Consider the following 17626-nt stretch of genomic DNA (forward strand, 5'->3'; position numbering starts at 1 on the left):
TATTGATTCAATGGTTTTACTCTAGTGGAGACTAGCTACATTATGCCATTCTATATCTGGACCAGATACGTTTTACTTCATTTTCTCTGTTTGTTCTAAAAAAAAAGAAGTCCAAAAATGGTGGACATTGCTGTTAGGGATTTTGGGACTTGGGCCTCAAATCTCACATTTAATTGTACAGCACAAGACAATGCAATGAAAAGCTGGCAGGATAAAGTCCACGGATCAGTGGAAGGGTAGTATTTAAACAAATATTTGGATGCATATTTAGTTGGGTGCTTCATTTTGCCAATTTTCTGAAATAGCTTTCTTAAAATAGTTACGGTCTGTTAGTGAAAAGCCTTCTTAGTCAGAATTTTAAGCACCTTTTTAACAATCCAAGTGTAATTTCTGGTCAGTGTACAAATCCAAAAGTGGCACATTCTTTAGAAGAATGCTACAAATCTGGCATGCAAAGTTGCTTGACATTTTAAAAAGCCAATTCCTTTTAGTCATTTTATCTACCAGGCAAAGTGGCAGAATCTTCATGAGGGGCAATAACAGTAGAATGGAAACAATACATGATGACCAATAACTTACACAAATGAATCTCCAAATTCATGTTTGGCTCATGGACCAAGAAAGGGGGCTACCTCTCGGCATTTTGGGTATTGAATTCCCTTTTTCAGTCCATGAGCCGGCATGGCCCAAATGTCTTTGTTGTGTTGCTGTATTTAGATATTTTTCTCCAATAATTTTAAAAACAGTTTGTTTGTCCATACAAGCTGCTGAAGTTTAGTCTAGCTGCATCACTAGTCTGGCTGACTAAGGTGGGAGAACTGTTGAATAGCTCAGTGGTTTAGGTACTGGGCTGTGAAGCCAGAGGTGGGGAGTTCAATTCCCCACTGTGTGTTTTTGACAAGGGCTGGACTTGATGATCCATAGGGTCCCTTCCAGTTCTGCAATTCAAAGCATCACAGACCACCTAGTATTATCCAGGATGATTTTTCTTATATTCTGATGCTATGTGGAAGACAATTGGACAGGAATTACTAGCAATTTAATATTAAAAAGCTGATAGAAGGAAAGACATCTAGATTCCACTCATCATGTTTCTGCTTTTATTGCACTAAGCACAGTAATCTGTAAAGATCCAAGAGAATGAGAATTTGCTAGAGAAAAACAAGATTATGTGGAAATGTCTTAGGCCAGTAAAGTATTATTCTTTATTTTTAAAAGCACTACTTATCTGAAAATTTCCTGTAGTTACTACTGCCATTTTAGTTTTCACAAACAATAAATGCCCTTGATACTATATCATCTTGCTATGTATTTTTCTTCTATAATTGCTGTCTTTCATGCTTTTATTTTTTTCCCATCAGCTTGTCAGTGCAGGCTCTCTATTGAGCAAGCCATAATCAGAAATATGTGAATTGGTATTACAAGAAGGAATCAATTAGCAATGATTCTAGAAAAGCAATAGCAAAATGCAGTTGTTTTTCCTCGGTGATTGCCTGTTAAGCAATTCAATGGATCTAACATCTAAAATCCCTTGTTTCTTATTTCACTCTTATTATCAATTCCTGTCAGAACAAAGAAAACTGACTAATTTCATTTGTTTTCTCCCAAGCCTTCCAAATTCCTAAAAACAAACACAAACAAAAGCAAAACAAGAGGTTCAGGTCAGAAATCAATGCTGTTAGAAATCACAAGGAGCAAGAAAAGACCAGGCCGACTCCCCTTATGCTACCTGCACAAGCATTGCTAGTGACTTTGAAAACAATTGGAGCACTGCTCAACAGAACATAGCAGCTCTTCTGTTGTCACATACTGTATTTCTTTTACATTTTAAAACATAACCAACAAATAATATTTAGGAAACAAATTCCGATGTAGGAAATTTTTTAAAAAGATATAGCAGTAAAACTAGTAAGAGTTTATAATTTCTTAAAATCTGAATGCAGCATGTGGATTAAAAATAATAAATACAGAAAAATAAAATCCAACTTTAACGGCAAAGAAGGAGACTGCTGCCATAAGGCTTGGTGCTATATGATGCTAATTTCTTTATTGGCTCCCAGAAGGAATAGGTCTATAAGAGTGTAAACACACATTCTGCCTTGGTTCGTTAAAGGGAAAAGCAAAAGATGTGTGCTTGGTTTATATTCATTGAAAAGTTGATGGCCACAAGCTGAAAGAAGGAGGCACTGCTTTCCTGCATTCCCAATGGTGAAAACAAAGAACGTTTTCTCATCTGCACTGATGTCTCTGGTGGTCTGAGTATTACAATCGCCTATGACAGTTACTCTTTTTGTATCTGCACATTAAGAATTTCCAAAAATACCACTGCTATCCTTGTGGAACTCACTCTACAAAGGCTCCAGTTATCACTTCAAATTCCAAACCATTTGAGCTCCGCATTCTGATGTTGCATCACTTTTGTGATCAATAAATCACTAGCTTGTAAAGAAAGAGAATTAATAAAATGTTGTTACCACCCCACCATTTTTAAAACATACATTGTAGGAATAAAGAATGAGATAAAACATTTCTCTACTAAAATTTACTACGCGCACTGCCATTCCCTATATACTTCAGATCAGGACTTGTCCAGACTAGCCGTTTGGGGTGTAGAGTGGATCAGGCTACAAAGAGTCTGTTGAGGTCGGTGGAAGAGATGTGTCAGTTGGCATGTTTGTCCCACCTGAATAGCAAATGACCACTTGTAGCACACAATCAGCTGTCAATCAAGTGCCTTTCCTGATTCTCCACGAAGGGTCAGGGGAAGTGAAATTCTTGTTTTTATGTCACTCTTCTCTTCTTCTGTCAGTGCCATTGCATTATCTTCCTTCATCCTCCCTGTTTCCCTTTCCTCCTACTCCCCTGAAATCTGCAGTCATGATGGCAGAGGCTGCTGGAGGCATCTATCTCCAGGTTAAATGAGCATGCAAAAAAAAAAAATGCATGCCTTACCACTGGGCCAGAAAGGTGTGTAACAGCTCTTAAAGGGGAAGAATGGATTATTCTATGTAGAAACACTTGCAGATGAGGGTGTATTCCCACACTCCGACCTAAACTGTGCCATCAGTGATCCATATATCACATCAATAACCACTGTGAACAGGCCCTCAATAGTACTTTGGAATTATCCTACCACTTTTGTTTCAGTTGTGTTCACTTTTTCGGCTAACATGAAGAACTGAGACAGTACTTTAACTTATGCTGTTATCTGCAGAACCTGGAGCAGGGCAGTCCCCTGTCCCACTTTCGGGCCTGCACTCAAAACCTAGTCAAGAGAGCTGAAGAATCCTCTGAAATAGTTTTTCACGCAATGCAGAGGACTGCAATATGACGAGAACAGAAGGAAGTGCTGTTGTGTTAATGCTTAGTTACTATCATGACATTGGACTAAGGGCATAACACTTGCTAATGTCTTTGTTATTTGACACAGAACTATCACAGCCACCATTAAGGCACAACGACATTGACACCTTGATTGTATAAAATATATTCCGTTCAGAATTATAGGTCTCATTCCCCCCCCCCCCCCGCTGACCAACTCAAGGCTCAACGTGACTAAACAGATCTGTAGTGTTTTGACTTCTCTCTGTGAGGGCATCACTGGAAAGATGTCAGAGAAGTAGCACAAATAGGAGAAAAAGAACTTGTTCTTTGCACATTTTAGTTCTGGACCAAATAATTCACAGAGGTAAGGATTTCTTCTGTTTCCTTGAAATTTCACATTCTCATTTTCTTTATTTAGCCTGATGCTTATCAGCGACTAGTCACACCCTTGCTACTTCGTCCAGCATCACAGTTTCTTCCAACTATCTGACACTTTAAAAAGGCAGAATAGGGTGCACAGATATGCTTGGGAATTACTGGGGCTCAGATTATGTATGGAGTGGCTCAGAAGGGCCAATATACCAACCAGATGATGTAAACATTTGGCAAAGGAACCATCTGATTACTACTGATAAGACTGGGTTTAATTCATTCAGGAATTAATGATAAGATGCTAGACTGCTGAATAAAATAATCATGGACATATAGTGGGAATCATATTTTTTTTCATGTGCTTCTCTGATTTCTCCCATCCCCAAAGTTTTCAACCTCTGATTTGATTACCAGTTGTGCTGACCATATGACCACTGGACTGCAGCTCAACCATCAAAATATTTCTTTTATTGTGTCTCCAGCAATACCATGTAATTCATCCACTCTCTGAAACTCGCACCACAGGGTATAAAATAACACTGAAGGCAACACTGTTAGAACATTAATGGTTGGCTGGTGCAATGTTACTTCCAAACAGCGAAATCAGATCTGTCCTTTCAGCAGTTAGATCAGCAGATTGATCAATCCTATTTCTTTTTTGGCTTTATACAAGTTCCGGAACTGGTAGGAAAAAATCAATATGGCCTATGTAGAAATCCCATCATAGGAAAAAAGATATGATGCTGATTTAGGTCAGGAAGTTATTTACAAACATCTGCAGGATGCAGTTCTTTGGAGTGCAGGATATAACATAGGGGGTATGGTTGAAAGATACACTGATTGCCTTTTTAAAGTGCACTAGAGAAGAAATAAGGCACTATGTATTTTATTGTTACGTAGATTAAAAGAAAGAGAAGGAGACATGCCCTGCCAATATTCATTAAGTATTTTCTAATTATGACTGGGGGGCATCAGGTAAGGAACATGAAAGAAAATAGATACTCACGTTGAAAATGTGTTGTGAAAGATCTTTGCAATATCATATAACAAAGGAGAAGTGGCCTTTATTTTTGTCAAGAAAATGCAAGGCCAAAATACGTAAAAACTTGGCTAAGAAATTATCTCAAGCATTACAGGTCTAAGGATCAACCTAGACAAAGCAAGAGTAGATTCGTATTTATAAACTCTGAACCAGATACAGAAAGCAGCAGCAGCCAATATTAACAGCCAAAGGGAAGTGTGCATGAGGAGACATGAGATGCTCAGTGCTAATCCCTATTGTGGCTCATCTCCCTGCAGTCCTCTCCACAAAATACTTTGGATTTGGGGATCTACCTATGGCAGAAAGTTATGCAAGGCAGTGAGTGAAACGTATTTCTTGTCCCCATCTTCCATTTGCTGTTTCAAACAGATCTCCCACTATTTTTCTACATGACACCATGGCTCACTTGGACTCACAATGTGAATGGACTCACTTATGTGGCTCACTTTTTGGACTCACTTATGTGGCTCACTTGGACGACAGGTGTGATTGTCAATATTTGTATAGGAGTGATGGGGGAGGTCTTAATAGGAGAGAATCTCATATCTTGAGATTCAGGGACTGATTTGAATCTCCTTCGGGGATTCCTTTCAGGTTGATAAAAGTTACACTGTACTTAAAGTTGTGAGGTTCGGGATGGAAACAGATTTGGGAAGGTCCAGAAGTTGGCTGGTTAGCATTGGATTGTAGATCCAGACTGTAAAAGCGAATACAATGGAATAATTGTATTCGCTTTTACAGTCTGGATCTAATGGTTGTTGTGGGTTTTTCGGGCTCTTTGGCTGTGTTCTAAAGTTTGTTCTTCCTAATGTTTCGCCAGTCTCTGTGGCCGGCATCTTCTGGAAGATGCCGGCCACAGAGACTGGCAAAACATTAGGAAGAACGAACTTCAGAACACAGCCAAAGAACCTGAAAAACCCACAGCAATGATGAAATAATTGTTTCTGTGAGATACTAGATTTCGGTAGGTGTCCCCCAGAAAAGTAAGGTGAGAACAGGATATATTGACAGAACTGTGAAACAGCTAAAAGGAGACATACTAGGAAATAGAAACATTAAAGAAAATAAAAAACGCAACTGCGTGCAAAGCAAAATCCACATTAGAGAAATACCACAATGACTTTATATAGATCTAACATGACCACGCTTGGAATACTGAATACAATTCTGCTAATGAAATCTCAAAAAGGATTTTGAACAGGTGGAAAGGTGCAAAAAAGTCCAAGTAAAGAAAGGGGGTGCCAAAGCAAGCTTGCAGCCAAATGTTAAGAAGGCACAAATATCATGACTACAGAAGAACTACATAACTTTAACGTTGACAACGAAGAAACCAAAATAGTTAAGAGATTTTTGTACAGCTTGGTTCAATTATTAACCTGAATGGAGTCTGCAGCCAAGAAATCAGAAGGAGACTAGGACTAGGAAGGGTAGCAAAGAAAGAATTTTAAAAAGTCATCAAGTGTAAGGATCTGTCATCGGAAACCAAGGCCAAGATCATCCACACTCTTGTTTTCCTGATCACCATGTATGGTTGTGCAAGCTGGACAGTTAAGAAAGTGGACACAAAAATACTTGATTTGTTTGAAATGTGGTGGTAGAGGGGAGCTCTGTGGATACCTTGGGTTGCTAGAAAGATAAACAAGTGAGTCCTAGATCAACTAAAGCCTGAACTATCTCTGGAGGCAAAAATGTTGAAACTGGGGCTGTCCTACTTTGGGCACATCATGAGAAGAAAGGATTTCCTGGAAAAGACAATGATGTTGGGAAAGGTTGGAAGCAGCAGGAAAAGAAGATGACTAAGTATGAGATGGACTGGCCCCCTAAAAGAAACCAGAGGCTTGAGTCTGCAAGAGATACACAGGGTGGCTGAGGACAGCACATTTTAGAGGGCACTCATTCAAAATGTCTCCCGGAGTCGAAGGCAACTTGATGACGCATAACAATAACAAAGAAAGTGGGAGATAGGGGAAATTACAAAACATCAGAAAACCATGCATGGGTGGAAAAGGTGGATATATAGATATTTTTCTCTCCCCCCTTCCCCCCCCCCCCATTTTATTAGAAGAGGACCACTCTGTGAAGTGAGATGGTGGGAGACTCAAGACAGACAAATAGGAGTATTTTTTTTGTTCAAACTATTTGCTATCACAAATATGATACCATGACACAAAGTGATTGCTACCGATTCAGGTGGCTTCAAAAGAGTATTAGATAAATTCCCTTTAAGCATGCATCCAGGTGAGAACAGTCACTTTTTTACCTTAAGCTGCAGAAGGTCTCTATAGACCAGCGATGGTGAACCTACGGCATGTGAGCCATAAGTCGCCATCAAGAAATACTTATCCGTCCTCCAATTCCAGATTTTGGCATGCCCCTCTGCTGGTGCAGTGGTCCAACGGAGGGGTGCAATAGCGACCATTACTGGTCTAGCCCAATGGGGGATTGGAGGACTGGTAAGTATTTCTTTGTTAATACTGCCCATAGGAACAACAACAACAACAAGCATATAACCCTTGCAGTGTAGGGGCAGTTTTTTTTCTAAACTAAAACCTCAACAGTTGGGTTTTAATTGCAGTGTTGGCACTTTGAAATAAGTAAGCTGATTTTCTGTTGCAGTTTGAGCACTCGGGCTCAAAAAGGTTCACCATCACTGCTATAGATCATTCCGGGTTCCCTCTGTAATTCACCACTGACACTCTCATGGGCACTGGGACTGGACTACAGCTCCAATTTTAGATAGTGCTATACTCTCAGCTGGTGCTGTCTTTACTGAAATACAATCACTCAAACAGGATGGAAGAGAAGTGTGTGAAATCACACACATGATCAGGCATGCCATGAAAATCATGGCAGCTGTGGTAAATCTGTAGTGGCTGTTGTTTTTATTGGCAGGTGTGTTGCAGGAGGAGTTACTTTACAATTAGGATATTATTTCATTACATTTTAAGGCATGTTTACTTATTCTGCTCACATGGAGTTGTGCATATCAAGAGGTGAACAGGTCTGAACAAGGATGCTCCATCCTTTGCCTGCTCTTGTCACCATCTACATATGGAAGTCTTTGTTTTGAGGATTGGAGCACCCTTTCAGATTTTAGAATCTGGAAAAAAAAGGGTCCTAAAACCTGAAGAAAAGAGACAGTGGACAGAAGAAACTTCCCTTTTCAAACCATGGCCTCCCACGTGAAGGAGGCTAAATTAACAGGTTGAGAGAGCTTGCATGCTCCATCCTGCTTTCCTCCTGTGTTGAGCTGATATGTGTGAACACCTAAACAATCTCTTGTTTCAACACAACTTTAGACGAAATGTCATAAGTTCTCCACCACCGAGGAAGAATTGATATCGATCACACCAAATAGAGAAATCTACCTCCCTATCAAATTTTGCTCATGTCGCAATAGTTGGTATTTGTATTGTTTACCTTGCCTCGTCCTTTCTCTCTCTTTCTTATAGATTGGCCTCAAGGGCTAGAAATACATTTCTGACCTTCCCCCTCTCCAGTCACTATTTCAGAGTTGCTTGCCTTTGTCGGTGGAAGAGCCTATCCTCTTTCTTCTTTTCAAATTCTACCTCATCTCTTCTGGAAATTGTTTCTCTTTTTATTGCTATTACGTATAGCAATTACTTTAACGAAATCAGTCAGAGAAAGAAATCTGCAATACAAAGAGTGTCCTAGTGGGACAAAACCATCCAGCAGTGCTGGAAGGCAACATAAGAGCCCTTTGGGGAATAATCGAGATACAGAAGTCCAGAAGAAAAGCAAGAGCTATTCCTGACGAGTTGCAGCATGCCTCCCTGCTTTTCCCTCAAGGAAAATCTATTCGTTTGTAGGGCACCTAAAGGGCAAAAACTGAATTATGACCTGTTTGGAATACTGTTTATAGTAATAAGCAATGCCACTGTAAACAGTAGTCAGTAAAATTGTTGCTAAATGGTCACAACATTATGCACATAGTGATTGTTTTGGCATGCTTAGGTACCTTAGAGCTGGCCAAACAAATCAGAAAGCCTACAGTTTCACAGCCTTGATAGCATAAGCTTATCCAGTTAGAATATTATGCAGTACATATCTTTAGTGAGTGCTATTTCAAAAGTACTAAACATGAACTGACTAATGTCAACATTTAACACACACACACAATTTCCCACAAAACACACATTTAATCTGCGTTATAGTGATTGTTCTGTTCAGCCCAAGCATGGTTTGTAAGACAACAAAAAATATCAAATCTAGTGCAGCAGGACTAGAGATGAGCGCTTTGTATTTGCATCCCTGGGGACACGAGTATGGAACACAGCACCACTACTGCATTCTCATCTACACTTCGTAATGCAAACAGGATTAGATCAGTTTTCTCTATATATACTTACTAGGTGAATGCAATCTATATCATTGATATACAGCAACTGTTTATTGGGGTGGCTAAATATTAAGACCAATGGCATTGGTACGTTTTTCAAACGGTGGCAAAACTCTGGATTGTCATTTCTTATGAGTTATATATTTATTTAATTTCAATCCTGCCTTTCCATCAAGGCAGGGCAGTTAGAAATGCCTTGATGGTAGTCAATTGTATATGAGCAGACTCTTACTTGCATCGTCTCACTTCAACCCCTAGGTCTCCAAATTGTGTTCTGGATCTTCTGCCCTCTAGAAACAACGAGAATGTGTTCCATTAACTGTGCCTACTTTGCTGACAGATGAACAAAGCTGGATACAGCTCATTAAGATTTTTTCTCTCTGAGGAAATATAGTCCTGATTTGCAACCTATATCTGTCACATAATTTAGCAATATCTAACAAGTTGCCTGCTCTGTCACCAATATTGAAGTAAAGCCACTAGTCTCATCAAATTCTGGGAGCTGGGTAACTTTCTTCCACCTCAGGGAGTAACATGTCTTGGGCCGATCCTTCCTTTTTTCCTTTCTTTCATTGGTTCCAGTAACGTATGATTTACAGTCTGCAGTGTGTTCCATAGTTGAAAGTTTACAGATTAACATAAACAAAAGACTGATCTCCACCCTCCATAACTTATGGTCTATTTTAAAACATACATGCAGATACACAGATTTGTGGATAAATTATTGTTAGAGCAACTATATGGTTGGCCATTGTTTGACTATGTTTTTTGTACTGAGGCTGAGACATTTCAGGCTAGCTGGTATCATACCTTTTAATGAAAGCTCCAAAGGAAAGTACTGTTGCAAACACCCCTTTTAGTGTACTCAAGTGCCATATTTCTGTCTCTACAAGGTTTATCTGAAATATGTGGCTGGTAGCTTTTCCTGTGCTCAGGATTTTCTCCAGCCTTTCTGACTTGTTTCTGAAGTCATTTGAAACACTTTAAAACTGCCCTCTGAAATCCTAATGTTCTTTCCCCTAAGATAAAGCATATTTACCTTTCTTGACATGAACAGATTTCCAGAGCTGTTATTACTTTTTTAGCTCTCTATATCATTTTCAACATGCGCCAGCAACCCTGACATGTTTAGCAGTTCAAACAGTAAGCTAGATCTGGTCTTATTGGTGCTGAGTAGTGATGGCACAAAGATTGCAGAGTGGGTAGACAAAGCTGTGTGGGAAATTAACACCTGTGGGCCTGATCCAACAAACTGCACCGAACCACTGTAAGTGCCCATCTCTAATCCCAAAACTATTATGAACCAATCCAGATACCCACCAAAGTTGGGCATGGCTTGTACTCGGTTTGCTGCCACACTGCAACAATGGATTGGACTTCAACTGCCTCTAGTTCTTTGCCTGTCTGATTTTATTCTGGTAAGGCGTGTTAATTCTAAGGTTTTTGTTTTGTTTGAAAACACTGCTGCAGTCACATTTTGGGCACCAACCAAACTGCTACAGAGACCCATTTCCTAGAGGTGCTGCTGTGTCAGATATTCACAGACTAATATTCACAGGCTCTCTGTGTCGTGAAGCCTTCTTTTTTAAATCACCAGAGTGAAATGAAATTGTAGACAAATGGAAGGATATCGTTTGGGAAAACTTCACATGCAGGACATGTTTCCTCATCCATTTAGGGACAAGCGTATATATATTTATGTGCATATACTGTAACCCCTTTCCTGAATTGGCTGGCTGCTGCTGGTAACCTCTCTCTGAAGAGACCGGATGTTAAAATTATAGCTTAAAAAAAGGGGGGGGGGAGGGAAATCCGGTGGGAAGGAAAGAAGGTAGTCAATTAAAAAATGTTTACATTTTAGAAAGTCTCAACTCTTTACCATGACAGTTCTGGATCATTTTGAAAACACAATAATGAGGCTACTGTTTTGATATGATCCCTCAGTCTTACAGTGAATGATTATGCACTAGTATTTTACACTGAGATCAAAATTTTATCCAAAGATTTGTTCTTCATCTATAATTATATCTATAATTGTACTTTTTTTTTTAAACAGCAAAATGCATTGCTAGAAAGAGAGAATTATTTGTAAGGAAGCATGTGATAGTGCACATTGATAATACTTCAAAAGCAGCTGGTGTTTTACTTGCCATTCAAAAATAAGGTTAAATGTTTTCCCTGTAGTTTAGGTATTTTTTTTCAAAAAAATCACTGGCGGTACGAACCAACAGGCATGAAGTAATATACGGAACAAATCTAATTTCAGAAATCAGTATATATCTATTATATTGTGTGCACAGTAACATCAAACCGGCAGTGCAATCCTATACATGTGTACCAAGGATGAAGTCCTACTGAATTCAATGGGGGTTGCTCCCAGGTAAGAGTGTACATGATTGCAGACCAAGCCAAGTAAGTTACAAATACGTGAAAACACTTCAAAGAAAAATACATAAACACAAAGTTAGTGGAAGAAGGTAAACCTTTTCGGAACAATTATTGACTAGTTACAAAGCTCAAATAAAACCAAAGTGGTCTTGGAAACCACCCCCCACAGGAATAAAAAGAGACCCTGCTGCTGCAGAAGTGCATAAGGCCAAAGAAACCAACCTGCAGCTGCTTGGGAATATTGATTTCACTGTTGGTAAATTATGTTAGAAGTATGCAAGGAACTTCAGAATCACCTTGAAAAGTTTGTAGGACAGACATTTGAAATTTATTTTTCCTTCCAATTTACTTGGAAGATCATTTCCCAAAAGGTTTAGCTGCCCAAAAAGACTGAAAAAACACCAATAATAATAATAATAATAATAATAATAATAATAATAATAATAATAATAATAATAATAATAATAATAATAATAATAATAATAATAATAATAATAATAATAATAATAATAATAATTTGACGGACACATCCAGACAATTTTAAAACAAAAAAAGTTCACTGGTAACAGGGCTGTCCTTTTAGGGTCTCCAATTGCTATCATCATTCACAATTTGCCTTTTTAATGTCCCATCCCCCATGTTTCTAAAATAAAAAGAGTTTATAGAATAAAGCATTTTTAAAAATCTGGGCTTCTGTAAAAGAACAGGCTGTCTGGATGAATGCCATGTGTTATGTACTATCAAACCAATTTTGACCTATAGTGATCCTCCCAGATTTCCAAAGAATGTGATATATTTGAGAAGTGGTTTTACAAGTGCCATCGTCCCAATGAGTTTCTATGGCTGAGTGAAAATCTGAACCCAAGTCTCCTGCATCCTCCTCTATCATCCTATCCAGTACTATACGTCAGCTCTCACTGGGTGACAAAGGAAGAATGCATGACATAGGGAGGGAGGAAATCTATGCTGACTCTAAACTGTGCATTATAACAAGATGGTTTGACAACTCTTTTTTTTTCCCTTGTGGGTTTACGTATAATGAGCCAGTAAGCCAAAGTTTTTTACTACTTCTCTTACACAGCAGAAGAAAGTTATCAGCTGTTATCCACGTGCAACCTACTTTCGGAAGGTAACCATTTAAGTAACTTAAGTTTAAAATTCAAAACAGTCAAAAACTTCTGAAGCAATATATGCTTGTTATTACTTTCTAGGCTGACATATCACAGTGGAGATGCAATTGTGTTAGTCATGGCACTCTGCATGATGCCAAAGCTGTGCTGAGCAACATGCTGTTAGGAGAGGGTATACCAACGTGTTGCGGCATTGGCTTGGCCCTCCCATGCTGTGTCAGTCTATAGGCAAGCTCCATGACCACCGTCAGAGCACAACACATGAAAATGCTAGGGAACTATTTCTATAACAACAGGAAGCCCATTCCCTCTCAACCTGACCCCTTCTCTTGATGGGCATGGCGGTGATGCATTCCGAATAGAATATTTAATAAGCAGATTGCATGAGATCAGGAAATAGAGGAGAAAGAGTGTTTGCTGGAACATACTTTTAGTTAACTCTAGTTGGAAATCCTGTCTAGTAGCATAACCTTGGATGGAATACATAGTAGATCACTTTACATCGGTACAAGATATCACCTGGTGCAGACTTTAAAAGAAATAATTCTCTGCTTTGGATTTCAATAGCACAGCTAATGATTGGAAGCACAGGAGTCTATAAAGGGACAGCCCTTTTCACCACACGCAATAGTAACTAGGTTTCTACAAGTTATGAAAAGAAAGCAATATGTGCCTGTTTCGGTGGCTGTCGTTTGCCTACCAATGGTGCAGTGCTCCCCATTCCAGCCCTCTCGGCATTCACATTTCCCATCTTTACAAGTTCCATGCTCTGTGCAGCGGGGATGGCAGACACGTTGGTCACAGGCTATCCCTGTCCAGCCCTCTTCACAGCGACATACTCCGCCAATGCAGACGCCATGTGTGCCACAGTCTACCGAACACACTTCTGGGGAAAGGGGGTGGGGGAGAAAAAGGAGGAAGTTGGTTATTGCCTAACAGTGTCATGGGTAACAGCATGGATTTGTGGATGATGTCTTACACCACCAGCAGCAACATCTATAGGAAGGTATACCTCAGGAGCTCTTTCTCTATGAGCCCACATGCAAGTCTGCTGAATGCGATAATAGGAAAGACCACTGCAAATTGTTGTACAGAAACCTGGGTAAACAAACCTGGCTCAGAGATTCTTCACAATTAATATCTCAGAGGATGAGTACAACTTTGAATCACCTATACACTGGAGGTATGTGGGAAATGGAAAGCCTTCTCTGTTGTATAAAGTAGCATCCTCCGAAATGTAAATTCTGAAAATCGAGTGTATTGGAAGAGCAAGTCTTTTGGAATTCGGACCTATATGTCATGTTAGCCAAATTGTCATTTACAAATGTTTTGGGGAAGAAAAACATAAAGAAGGAATAAGAGACAGACAGAGAGGAAGATGGAAGAAAGAAATGGAGAGTATTTGCTAATGGTCATATGGACTCTTGTAAAGGGGAACATTTATAATTTTTTTCTTAAATGATAATCTGAGATTTTTTTTAAAAAAAAAACCTCTCACATTTATTTCAGTCAAAGACCAAATTAGAATGAACACATATTGTTTATTACACTCTTGGTTGCCACAAGTGAAATATCCACAAAGGCCTGAATATTTACAGCTAAAGTCAGAAAGAATAAGAGAATCTGAACACAGAATTGTAGGTTCTAATTAACCTTGTAATTCCAGTAATCAGAATAACAGCTAAATTAGTGTTTCGTACTCTTTGACTGAGTAGTCAAGGTCCATTTGCTATCTTGAAGGGCTAAAACAAATGTCACAGATGAAATGTTTGTCTTACCAACAGAGCAGTCGGGGCCCATCCAATTGGGATCACAGTTACAGAGGCCTGTGTCTGCGAGGTAGGTGCCATGCCCGCTGCACTGGTCTGGACACTGGGCTCGTGGAAGTTCACAATTTAAGCCTCCCCAGCCTGGGCTGCAGAGACATTCTCCATTTACACAAACACCATGGTTGGAGCAGGAGGGATCCAAGCAATCAACTACAGAAAAGGGGGTGGGTGGGAAGAGAAACAAAAGGAAACAAACGCTCTGTGAAAAAGGTCACTGCACAGAATGCACAGTCTGAATTGACACTTCGTGATGGATCTGTGCTCAGCAGGCTGCATCTTGATGCAATGAACTAGAGTGAACCCATGCCGTCATTTGTTAGACTATCTATTCTGGAAGTCTAAAAAGATAAAAAGGTCACTCTGCTTGCTTTGTAGGAAACTCCAAAAGCCCAGTTTAACTAGTAGTTGGAAGGGGTGAGGAGATTAAAACAAAGCAGAAGATGTAAGAATCAACAACAAAACACAACGTTCTCCAAACACTGAGATCCTCGAGGAATTTTTATTTAGCAATAACTCTGCATATATTCCATATATAGTAATTTGTGTAAGTGAGAGTCGTTAAGTACCTATTGACATTTTTCTGTAGGGGTCTCAAAATAATTGCACCTCTCTCGCTAACAAAAACTAGGCTTGGGTGAAAAAAGGTACAGAAGCTATGACATCGTTCTCCCTCCTGACCTGATTGGTATTGTCAACTTGAATGCTAAAGCTTCCAGAATAACCCATTGGCTACCTGTGATAATTTTTCACCTTTATGAAAACATAATGTTTATCTATATTCGCTCTGCTAATGGCTTTAAGGCAGTTGTATTCATGCCATCATGCATACAGGTAGAGGTGGAAGAGTTGTGTAGGTGTGAACATTATTTAATTATTTTTATTTATTTATTCTATTTATACCCCGCCTATCTGGTCGCTGTGACCACCCTAGGCGGCTTACAACACAAATACATGAACATATATAAAAGAAAAATTGTACATAATTAGAAAAATTCTACAAGATGGAGAAAAAGTGGCATAAATCATAATAGGAAGAGAAGGGAAGAGAATTACAATCCCACTAAACATGACAAGAAGCCAAGCAGCAAGATAACAAAATGTGTACATATTTTATGAACTTGTGATAGGATTTACAAATACCTGCTTTCACCTATGCACAGATATATGAAAGGCTGATGTGTTTCATGTCAATAAATAATGTACATGTGGTTGAGCCCCCCCAAAAACTTATTTTTCCCAGTTTGCCACTGAATTTTTCTTGTATGAATTCCAGCAGACCATGCAGTCCTTCAGCACCAAGGAGTTAAAATGTTGCCCAACAGCCAAAAAGCATTTTCCTTTGGCCCTTGGAGGGGCTGTAGATCTTCAACTCTGATTTGTGACATCTCTCAAGAATTTCAGGTGGGATTCTTTTCTTGACCTATCTAAGATTCCTAATATTCCATAGTGATCTCGCTGCCTAGATTTCCAAAATCAACTAAGATTATATGTGCTCAGGGAGGCATGGTGGATAGTATACATCATATTGACCTATATCCAATTGTTTCTGTTTAAGCCAAAACAATATATTTTAAACAATTATATTGAAATTTAATATCAAATAGTTGAAACTGGCTGTCTGCCTCTTCCATCTTTAAAGGTATTCACAAAGATATTTACCCACCTTTCTGGGTGGCTCAGATTTAGCTTCTGAGTCCTAAAATTCTGGACTCATTCGTTGGGAATCTTTGGAAAGTACAGCCTTTTGTTTTCATAGCACTATCATCACAATAATATTAATGACACTCCCATCTGCTTCTGTGAAATATTGAAGCATGAAAAAATAAGGCATTTCATACAATACTGGATTTGCTGAAACTTTCTCCTCTCATAATTTTGAAGGATTTCTGGAGATGAGTGAATAATCACTTTCATTATGATGTGGAAATGCCAGTCAGTGTTTGGTGCTTAATATAAGCTAGCTATGAGTTCATATTACTTGGAATAATTTGTTCAGTCTTGATCTCAGCTTCCATAACAAAGGCCTCTTCATAAAGAAAACAAGTTGGCTGCATGATCAGTACAAAACTAAGCACTCTGTGGTCTGATTATTGCACAATTTTGCCAATCCAGTATTAGCACCTAGACCACAAGGATGCTTCAAAGATTCCTTGTCATCCTCATTCAGGAACATAGATGGCACCAGATAGATGGCAAAAGGATTCAGACAATCAGCTCACCTCCTCCTCATTAGGAAGAGGACTACCACACAAAATGGTTGGCCCTTATTAGGCATGAGACTTGTAGATTTCTTGGACTTCAGACTCCAGAATTATCTAGAAATTTCCCCGTCCAGAATTCTGGGGTATTCAGCAAAGAAATCAAAGTCCTCATAGGACTTTTCAGTTACGTACTGGTGGGAGAAATGTGGGCTCCATCAGCCATTTTGTTCCTGGGAAGAAGACAGAGGAAATGTGTGGAAGCAGCTAAGTTCCTTGGGAGCTACAAGGAATCATAAGACTAGTAATCTATATGCTCATTAGGTTCTGTACAGGATGCCTCTCAAAAAAACACCCTACAATTCCCACAGAATTTAGCAACTCCCACCACTTTGTCTTATTTGTAGGAACAAATTAGGTGATGGAGTCTTCATTTCTCGCCTGTGCATACTGTATTTTTTGCACCATAAGACTCACTTTTTTCCCACAAAACAGGGGTGTGGAAAGTCTGTGCATCTTATGGAGCGAAGAAAACAGATTATATTTTCCTGTTTTCTTCTCCTAAAAAATCGGTGCGTCTTATGGAAAGGTGCGTCTTATGGAGCGAAAAATACGGTAATTAGAAACCCTTGTTAGAATTTTGATTTCTTGACTAAATCCTCCAGAATTCTGGCTAGTGGAATTCCTGGTGAATTTTGGGGGATGAAGTCCAATAAATCTGAAAGTGCCATGCCTAGCTTTAAATGGTTTGAGTTTTTTAAACTGGACTTGGACAGTTAGCCATTAGGGATGCTTCAGCTGTGCATCTCCTGCATCAGTTAATAGGCTGGGCTAGGTGCCTCTTGGGATCCCTTTAATTTTTGTTCTGTGATTTGATTCTTTAATGAGAAGTAAAGTGTGGTGCATATGCCCAGTGTTTAGCATGCATACTCGGCATCCTTTGTGCCCAATGACTATAATCACTTTTCTATTTAAGTCTGTCT

At 39.2% G+C, this 17626-nt stretch overlaps 1 protein-coding gene across 11 annotated transcripts in view; it reads right to left on the reverse strand.

The window, feature by feature from the left end:
- The window catches only part of TENM2 (teneurin transmembrane protein 2), a 1058578-nt gene that overhangs the window by 97319 nt on the left and 943633 nt on the right, over positions 1-17626 (reverse strand). For 8 of the 11 annotated variants that reach the window (XM_078385828.1, XM_078385826.1, XM_078385823.1 and 5 more), the window contains 2 exons: positions 14395-14595; positions 13290-13502 (listed from right to left, as the gene is read on the reverse strand). In XM_078385828.1, the coding sequence (XP_078241954.1) occupies positions 13290-13502; positions 14395-14595 (414 nt within the window). The remainder of the gene's footprint in view (positions 1-13289; positions 13503-14394; positions 14596-17626) is intronic. The other 3 variants (XM_078385824.1, XM_020780512.3, XM_020780514.3) reach the window with 1 other exon arrangement.

This window comes from Pogona vitticeps, chromosome 2 (genome assembly GCF_051106095.1).
Source record: "Pogona vitticeps strain Pit_001003342236 chromosome 2, PviZW2.1, whole genome shotgun sequence".
In the NCBI taxonomy this organism is placed as follows: domain Eukaryota; kingdom Metazoa; phylum Chordata; class Lepidosauria; order Squamata; family Agamidae; genus Pogona; species Pogona vitticeps.